The sequence below is a fragment of the Dama dama genome, chromosome 5 (assembly GCF_033118175.1).
Source record: "Dama dama isolate Ldn47 chromosome 5, ASM3311817v1, whole genome shotgun sequence".
NCBI classification, from domain to species: Eukaryota; Metazoa; Chordata; class Mammalia; order Artiodactyla; family Cervidae; genus Dama; species Dama dama.
In genome coordinates, this window is record NC_083685.1 from 109,904,111 (window position 1) to 109,913,659 (window position 9,549).

Sequence of the window (9,549 nt, forward strand, 5' to 3'; positions counted from 1 at the left end):
GTCTGGGTGGAGAGACTCTGATCTGGGGTCAGAAGGGCCTGGGTTTACTCTTTCCTATCTAACTGGCTCTCAAATAATTGGGCAACTCTCTAAACCTCTCAGGCTCCTTTGCCAGATCTGTCAAATAAATGATTATACTCAGTGACCTCCTGGCTCTAAAATTAGGAATCTAGGCTTCCAATGGATCAAACAAAATGTGGGAGTCTGGCCCTCAGCTGAGATTCAACGAGGAGAGAAGGGTCTCCAGCAAGGCTGCACCATGTTGGGAGCAGGGTCCTGCCCAGCTGGCCCTTGAGGAGGGGGGGATGGGCTCCTCCCAGAGAGCAGGGAGGAGGAGTCAGGCACGAGGGGGCTCCCTGTAGCCCCCCACCCACCTCCGCCGGCAGCATATGGCAAGAAAATGGACCTGCCCGGCTCACCAAGTCTTCAGCCTCAGCCAGTGATGCATCCCTCATTGGGCATTTGCATTATTCGTGTTCTCGGGCTGGCACCTGGGGTGTACGTCCTGCCAGCTCTGTTATCTGAATGGCGCCTCATGGGTTTCTCCCTCTCAGCTGCATTCCCTCTCTTATCGGGCTCTTGCTCTCCACCTTGCTGATTTCTTTAATTTTCTTTTTTTATATATATTTATTTGGCTGTACTGGGCTTCCCAGGTGGCGCTAGTGGTGAAGAACCCATCTGCTAATGCAGGCGAGACATAAGACATGGCAGTTCGATCCCTGGGTCGGGAAGATCCCCTGGAGAAGGGAACGGCAATCTGCTCCAGTATTCTTGCCTGGAGAATCCCACGGACAGAGGAACCTGGCGGGCTACATACAGTTCCTGGGGCCGCACAGAGTCAGACACGACAAGCAACTTAGAACAGCGCTGGTCTCACTTGCTGCACACGGCATCTTCAGTCTTCACTGCAGCTGTAGGAACTGTCTTTTTAATTGCAACATGCGGGATCTTTAGTCTCAGCATGCCAACTCTTAGTTGTGCGGCTTGTGGGACCTAGTTCCCTGACCAGAGATCAAACCCAGGCCCCCTGCACTGGGAGTGGGAAGTCTAAGCCACTGGACCACCAAGAAGTCCCTCCACCTTGCTGATTTCTACACATCTTCCAGACATCCTGCCTCTCAGTGATTCAACTCCCCAGCTGCTGAACCACTTGCTTATCGGTAATGGAATTCTTCTCCTAGGAGGTTGTTTGTAGGAAAGCCTTATCTTTCCAACTAGATCGCAGATTCTTAGAGAACTTGAGGCTTATCTGTCCCTCCACGACTGCCCAGTGCCTAGCATACTGAGTTCAATAAAGTCTCGTTTGTTAGGCAAGGTCCACTGTACATTCCCAGGTGGCGGTAGTGGTAAAGAAACTGTCGGCCAATGCAGGAGACAAAAGAAACGCAGGCTCAAGCCCTGGGTCAGAAAGATTCCCTCGAGAAGGGCATGGCAACCCACTCCAGTATTCTTGCCTGGACAGAGGAACCTGGCAGGCTACAGTCCATGCAATACGGTCTCAGAGAGTCGGACATGACTGAAGCCACTTAGCATGCATGCACTGCATTTTCATCTGTGGATAGCCCCAATTCCATCAAAGGCATGTTTTAGACTGGCCTTGCCTTAGTTCCTTGCATCCAAACTTTATTTTCTTTTTTAAGGATTCAATCTTTTCCCCATTTTATAGGCCAATTAAAAAATCTAATAGATCTTTAATTCCCTTCCAGGAAGGATGAGCACCGCCTCCACGCCCTTCCAGGGTGTGAGGACAGGCTTAGGCGGGATGTGAACCCTGGCCCGTGTGATTCCAAGTTGGGGTCCCATTCTGTAGGGTGTATGCAGCCTTCCAGTTTCAGTCTGTGGCTCTGTTTTCTTGTTGGTTGGTTGGTTTTTGTCCTCACATTGCTGTCCTTCTGGCCCTTGACCACTTTGCCTGACCTTTAAAATGACTTTCTGGGGCTTCCCTGGTGGCTCAGTGGTAAAGAATCCGCCTACCAATGCAGGAGACAGAAGTTCTATCCCTCATCTGGAAAGATCCCACATGCTGCAGAGCAGCTAAGCCCATGTGCCACAACTACTGAGGCTTTGCCCTAGGGCTCAGAGCCCCAAGTACTGAGGCCCACACGCCCTGGAGCCCACGTTTCACAAGAGAAGCCACCACAATAAGAAGCCCTTGCAACGCAGCTAGAGAGTAGCCCCTGCTCACCACAACTAGAGAAAAGCCCACACAGCAGCGAAGATCCAGCACAGCCAAAAATAAGTAAAATGACTATTTCTGAGTGTGTGATAATTAGTTGTAATTATTATTATTCAAGATGACAAATCTTGAAGTCACCACCAGCCCAAAGTGCCCCAGACCCTTTGCTGGTTGGTAATGGATCAGAGTGTATCAATCCTTTTCACAGAGTTGGACTTATTTGTCATGATTTCCTGGTTCTCACCCACCTTGAGTCTATGGACCATTTTTCTGTCTGCTCAGTATCCGGAAATTTCTTGTAATTCATCCTCATTGGCTTGGCTTTCTTTTCCTGGAGAAATTCAGTGTTATTTTTATGCTTGGAGAGCTCACTGTGTTCTCTACCTTCCAGTTTTGTTTTTTATTTAGAAAACTACAGAGACGTACAAAGAATAACATGACATAAGTTTAAAGCCCATCCTTCCCTCAAGACAGCCACTCTGCTAAATTCAATGGGTAGCCTTCCAGTTTACACTTTTGTACTTTTACTACAACATACAGTATTGAGTTTTTAAATCTTTGCAAATGATGTATCACCTAAAAGTAAGTTCCCTTCCCTCAATATGGGGTTTTGAGGTCTAATCATGTTTAAACCCACACCCAGCACCGTTCCAAGGACTAAGAATACAACTGAATAAAACAAACTCCTCTCCTCGTGGGTTTTTATTCTGGAAGGGTGGTGGGGCACATGTGGTATGAATGGGCCACAATGTATTAATTTATTGGTGGCCATTGGCTTACTGTTACAAACAACATTCCAGAGGACATTTCTGTGTGTCCCTGTGTGCCTGCGTTCTGTGTACGTAGTTTGCAAACTTCTCTTAAAGGGTCTGACAGTACGTTTTTTAGACTTGTGAGCCGTATCCGCAGTCACAACTATTCACTTCTGCCCTTCTCGAAAGGGGACTTACATAAGCAATATGTAAACAAATTATTTCTTTTTGGCTGTGCTGGGTCTTCGGTGCTGTGAGTGGGCTTGCTCTAGCTGCAGCGAGCAGGGGCTGCTCTCCAGTCGCAGGACAGAGGCTTCTCATTGCGGTGGCTACTCTCTTCTTGGAATACAAGCTCTAGGTATAGATTCAGTAGTTGCAGTGTGTGGGCTCAGTAGTTGTTGCATGTGGGCTCTAGAGCACAGACTCAGTACTTGTGGCATCCAGGCTTAATTGCCCTGCGACCTGTGGGATCTTCCCAGTCCAGTGATTGAATCCACGTTCCCTGCATTGGCAAGCAGATTCTTAATCCTTGGACCACCAGGGAAGTCCTAAACAAATTATTTATGAACACTGGCTTTTTGTGATTTTTACATGTGATAAAATATTCTTTTGATTTTTTTTTCCAGCCATTAAAAAAAATGTAACACTCATTCTCAACTTGGGGTGTACATATCTCGGCCCACAGGCCAAGTCTGCAGCAAAGGCATTACTCCAGAGACTGTATAAAGACACTCTGGGGCTTCCCTGGCAGTCCAGTGGTTAGGACTCAGTGCATCCACTTCTGGGGCAGAGGTTTGATCCCTAGTCGGGGAACAAAGATCCCCATGTGGTGCATGTTGTGGCCAAAAATAAAAAGCGGGGGGGGGGGGGGTTGGGAAGTGCTCCAAGCCCAGTTTCAGATGAAAACAGGAAGTGTGAGTGGAAGCTACCCACCCTCTCTGGCCATTGAGAAATAACTAGGAAAGCCTTGAGGAAGCTGGAAGGATGAATAACAGCCAGGGGTCTCTGGGGCCAGGCCCTTTGAGAGATCGTTTCAGTCTGCCTCAGCCCACATGTATCAGAACCAGTAACTTTCTCTCTGCCTGGTCTTTACTCTCTCACGGGTGGGGCTGAAACCTGGACTGACCAGTCATCCAAGAAGTACATCTCTCTGAACAGGAAGACAGTATAATAAGAATGACGGGGGCTTGGGAAGGGTGGCCACAAATCCTGCCTGGCTCTGCCCCCAATTTGTTCTATGATCTTGGGCCTTTCCCTTCTCTGAGGCCAACCCTTGTCTATAATGGAGATTATGCACACTCGGTTGATAGGATGAAAGACGAAAGTGTAACACAAGGTGCCTGGCATATAAGAGGTGCCCTGTAATTGTCAGCCAGCATTCACCCAGATTCTCTCCGTATGGGATGGAGGCCAGAACACCTCCGTGGCCAGACAGTCCCACTTCCTCTGAAAGCAGCCCACCCCATCCTTCAACACCTTGGGTCGTTAGAACACTCTCTTCTTGAGCTGAAAATTGACGGGCCATGACTTCCACTCCCTAGCCCACTCCCAGTCCCTGAAACCATGCAACAACCCTCTCCTCTTTGCCAGACAAAACTGCCAGTTTGTGGACATTCCTGGTGGTCCAGTGGTTAAGACTCTCTGTTTCCCCTGCAGGGGACACAGGTTCGATCCCTGGTCTGGAAAATAAGGTGCCACATGGTGCAGCCCTTTCACCAACAAAAGTTTTTTTTAAAAAAAAAGTCTGCTTTTTTCAAATCAACATCTTGCGTCCTTTCACCATTCTGGCCACCCTTGTTAGAATTAGCATTTTCTGAGCCAAACATCTAACACACCTGCACTGTAAGTGAAAATTAAAATTTGGGTCTAGAGCTGGCCTGGTCACAGGTGAGGAAGGCAGAACACAGAGATTCAATAGTTAAGAGCTGAAGACTCTGGCACAGCGAAGACTTTGGCTCTGCTATTTGGGGGCAAGTCATTTAACCTCTTCAAGATCAGATTCATCTTCTGTAAAGGGGGAGATCTTTCTGGTAAGCTTGTCATAAGGCTTATTAAAAGAGTGAATTTGCCAATTTGCAGGAAGTGCTCCTTGGACTGCAAGGAAATCAGACCAGTCAATCCTAAAGGAAATCAACCCTGCATATTCATTGGAAGGACTGATACTGATGCTCCAACACTTTGGCTACCTGATGCAAAGAGCCACCTTACTGGAAAAGACCCTGATGCTGGAAACACTGGGGGCAGCAGAAAGGGTGCCAGAGGATGAGATGGTTGGATGGCATCACAGACTCAATGCACAAGAATTTAAGCAAACTCTGGGAGATTGCAGAGGACAGGGAAGCCTGGTGTGCTGCAGTCTGTGGGGTTGCAAAGAGTCGGACATGATTTAGCGACTGAACAACAACGGAGAGTGCCCAACACATTATCTGGTTTGGGCTGTGTAATCTGGAGGTCCTTAAGGCCAGGGAGAGGAGGCATGATTGTGAGAACTCTTGCCGTGCCTCCCAACAGTTCTGTTAAATTCACCCCTCTGTTCCCATGAAGGTGGGCCCAGAACTGGGCTTAATCAGTTGCCTGGCCTAAGGTAGAGTGGGGGCCAGGGCTGTCCAGCATGGCCAGAACCAGAGGCAGGATGTGAAGTGATTCATAGTTGATGGCCCTGCCAGCTGTGACCACCAGGGGGCACCCCCACCAAGGAGACGGCCTGGCCCAGTCAGACACACCCACTCCTCTTCCCAAGACTGTTCTGGCACCTGGTGGGGTGAACTGGGAGGGAAAGTGACAGTCTCAGATGCAGTCGGCCACACTGCCCCAGGCAGGCCCCAGGCAGGCCCCAGGCAGGCCCCAGGGCCTGTGGAAAACGCTCAGACCCGAGGCAGAAGTCTGGGTTATAACACTGACTCTGCTATCCATGACCTTGGGCAAGCCTCTTCACTCACTGACCCAGTTCACGGTGTTGGAACAGACGCCAAAAGTTCTTCCAGCCTGGACAGCGCGTGGTTCTTGGGTTTGAGGCCAGGTGGTTTCTTCTTTCTCACCCCAGCCCTTCTCCCCTCAGGGCAGCACACACTCGCCCGCCAGGGAAGCCACCTGTCCCAGACCCTCAACTCCAAAGCGCTGAGGCACTGGCAGGGGGTGGGGGTGGGGGTGGGGGGCGGTTAGTGCAAGAGGAGGAAGAAGGACAAGGTCAGGTGACCCAAGAGCCTCAAAGGGTCTTGCTTCATTCAGGACAGACATCCGGTTTCCTCTGGTCTCTGCCAGGATTCTGGGGGCAAAGGGATGAGTCATGGGGGGATTGGGGAGTTCCCAGATAATCAGTTCAGGATGGAAACTGGGAGGAAGCCCATTAAAGCATGGGGTGGGGACAAGAGACCAGACCCCAATGTCCTTATCTCAGGCCTCTGGCCCCTCAAGAGGGCAATCAGAGAGGCAATTTCTATCGCCTGGGACTTGGGGGGAATAGAAATGAGGCAACTAGCTTCTTCCTTCTCCAAACTGGGGGCCTGGGAGCAGGTGGCTTAAGGATCCCAAGAGAGAGTGGTTAATGGGGCTGACTCAGGAGATACGCCAGGGGAGGAAGGGAGGGAGGAGGGCCCCAGGCCTGCCTCTTCCTTGAGGTTCAACCAGACTCCAGCCTCCCCGGCTTTTTATCGTTGGCTCCCGTTTGGTTCAGCGGTTCAGTTCAAACACCCTGGGGCAATTCAGACCTGGGTGGGGCTTAGGGGAGGAAGGGAGTTTGAGGGGGGCAAGACGTCAAAGAAGAATCAGAGATTCCACAATTTCACAAAACTTTCGCAAACACTTTTTTTTTGGTCCCAACCCCCCTGCATTGTCCTGGACAACAAATTTGCATAAAACTTGGGAAGCTATTACTAAGCGTTAGTCGCAGCACCAGGTAATTTCCTCCCAGGCCTCCATGGGCTTAAGTATAAAGGCCCCCGGAGCTGGTCCCTGACAGAACCCAGAACCTACAGACCCACCCAGACCCCTGGCTGAGCCTTCTGCCCAGAGCCCCATGAAGCTGATGGGTGAGTGTATGGGTCCCGGGAGGGGAGAGCTGCGGCAGCGGGCAGGGGTGCCTGGGCTTCCAGAAAGGTCTGCACTTCTCCTGAGCCCCCGTCTGCTCCCAGCCCTGCAGCTGCTCCTCTGGCACTGCGCGCTCTGGACGGTGCACGAAGCCACCCCCCTGGGCCCTGCCCGCTCCCTGCCCCAGGGCTTCCTGCTCAAGTGCTTAGAGCAAGTGAGGAAAATCCAGGCTGATGGCGCCGAGCTGCAGGAGAGGCTGGTGAGTGAGGGAGGCCAGCGTGGGGACGGGGAGGTGACAGAGATGCTGCAGCAGGGCAGGGAGGAAAGAAGGCACACGGGGAGAGCTGAGGGAGAGAGCCGGGCTGAAGGGAAGCGTGGGAAAGAGCAGCAGGAAGGGACACGGGGCAAGAGAAAACTCTGGGGGGAAATGAGACTCAGGAGAGGCCCAGCCCGGGAAAGGCGGCTGGTGAGAAACTGGGGGAAGAACCTCTAGGCGACAGTGCTGGGAAGGGTTGGCTGGGAGCTTGGATGAGAAGCCTGGCAGGACGGGTGGGGAGGCGGAGACGTGGAGGTGGAGACGTGGGGGCACTCAGGGTGGGGGGAGGAGGAGGAGGAGCTGCCCCCTTCACCCAGCATCCTTCCCACTGCAGTGTGCCGCCCACAAGCTGTGCCACCCGGAGGAGCTGGTCCTGCTCGGGCACTCTCTGGGCATCCCCCAGGCTCCCCTGGGCAGCTGCTCCAGCCAGTCCCTGGAGCTGGTGAGTCCCGAGGGGAGAAGGGAGATGAGGGGGCGCGAGGGTAGGCTGACCTGGAAGGCTCCCCAGTTCTCTAGGCTCCACGCGGGGGCCCTGAGGGGGGCATCCCAGGCGATGTCCCCTGACTCTCCCACCCGACCCCCCAGACAAGTTGCCTGGACCAACTGCACGGCGGCCTCTTTCTCTACGAGGGCCTCCTGCAGGCCCTGGCGGGCATCTCCCCAGAGCTGGCCCCCACCTTGGACACACTGCAGCTGGACGTCACCGACTTTGCCACCAACATCTGGCTGCAGGTGAGTCTCATTGGGAGCAACAAGCTTTAAGGGCCAGAACCGAGCTGTTCCCCAAAGGTGGTGCTGCAAGACTGGGGCCCTGGAGTTCTCTAGGGCTGAGCCAAGTCCCTGGACCTGGTTCTTGTCCTGGCTCCACCGTGAACCCTGGATCTTCCACAGCCCATCAGCCCCTGGCCTTCCCTTCCTGTGCTAACACGCCCTGACTGCTGACCTCATCTTCCCCCACAGATGGAGGACCTGGGGGTGGCCCCGGCTGTGCAGCCCACCCAGGGCACCATGCCAACCTTCACCTCAGCTTTCCAGCGCCGAGCAGGAGGGGTCCTGGTTGCTTCCAAGCTGCAGAGTTTCCTGGAGCTGGCATACCGTGTCCTGCGCTACCTTGCCGAGCCCTGAGCAGAGCTCTTCCCCTCTAGTGTATTTATCTCTATATTTAATATTTATGCTTATTTAAACCTAATATTTAAAGACAGGAAAGCACAGAAAGGAGCCCCAGGCTCCTGGGTCCTTCCTTCCACCTCCATGTGGGGAAACCCCCCGTCTTCCGTACCGGGACTGGGAGGGAGTTGGTAAATACCAAGTATTACTTCTCGTGGCTGCTCCAGGCCTGGCTCTGCGGTGGACTCTGGGGAGAGCCGCAGTGAACCCCTACCCTGAGGGTGCCCACCTCGGGGCCCTTGGAAGCATCAGGAAGTCTCCTAAGTGGGAGACGAGACAGCCCTGTTTAATATTTAAACAGCAGTGTTCCCCAACTGGGTCCTTGCCCCCTGGCTCCAGCCCTGCATTCAGGCATGAAGCCCAGCAGAGGCAGCTGGAGTGGGATGCTTGACCCTGGGGTCCCACGAATTCGCTGGGGAAACTTCTTCTTTTTAAGACATTTTTCAGGCACATTTTGACTCCTCATGTGGGGAGCCCAGGCATTAGTGACGCCTCTTGTTTTTCTGGATGCGCTATAGACGCCATGAGGCTCATGACCCTGCTCCACCCCACTGGGGTTGGGGTCAGGGTTCTGACTCTCTTCTGGGCTGGACAGATGGTCGTGTGTCTCTGCCTTGCTGGGTGAGACTGGGAACGCGGAAAAGAAAGATGAGGGGGCTTGTGTGACGGGGTGTGAGAGGAACACTCAACTGTTCCCTTTCCACCCCAGCCCCCACTTTCTCCCTGTAGCCAAACTTCACGATAATAAAGTGTTTGTCTCCAGTAAATGGCCTTCCTCCTTCTTGAGTCCAGCTGGTGCCTGGCCAGGGGTTGCGGGTGGGGAGTTGAATGGTGGGCGAGGCTCGAGGGAGAGAAGAGGAGGTGCGGTCATTCCTTGGCACCCACTTGGTATAGACGCCAGGCCGGGTGCTGGGGCACAGCGGTAATGAGGCAGGCGTGGTCCCTGCCCTCGTGGAGCCACAGCCTAGTGGGGAGGACAGGACGCAGATGGGTCAGCAGTACCAGGAGAGGAGAGAGTGGGCTGGGGGCTCAACAGTCCAGACGCAGATGGACGCAGGCCTGATGCGAGGGAGGATTTAGTATTCGCTTCAGTCTACCACCTTCCATAAACC

The 9,549-nt window shown here is 53.1% G+C and overlaps 1 protein-coding gene across 1 annotated transcript; it reads left to right on the plus strand.

Moving 5' to 3' along the window:
- Positions 1–6,903: 6,903 nt before the first annotated feature.
- Positions 6,904–9,096, plus strand: CSF3 (colony stimulating factor 3). Its single transcript, XM_061141130.1, has 5 exons — positions 6,904–6,956; positions 7,059–7,213; positions 7,605–7,712; positions 7,856–8,002; positions 8,231–9,096. The coding sequence occupies exons 1-5, from the start codon at positions 6,944–6,946 to the stop codon at positions 8,393–8,395; spliced, it is 588 nt and encodes a 195-aa protein (XP_060997113.1). The 5' UTR covers positions 6,904–6,943; the 3' UTR covers positions 8,396–9,096.
- The last annotated feature ends 453 nt before the right edge of the window (positions 9,097–9,549 follow it).

Bases quoted from the DNA above. Each gene is read 5' to 3' on its own strand.
- CSF3 (XM_061141130.1), top strand. The intron at 7,214-7,604 runs GTGAGTGAGGGA...TTCCCACTGCAG, and splicing joins CCGAGCTGCAGGAGAGGCTG to TGTGCCGCCCACAAGCTGTG. The intron at 7,713-7,855 runs GTGAGTCCCGAG...CCGACCCCCCAG, and splicing joins CCAGCCAGTCCCTGGAGCTG to ACAAGTTGCCTGGACCAACT.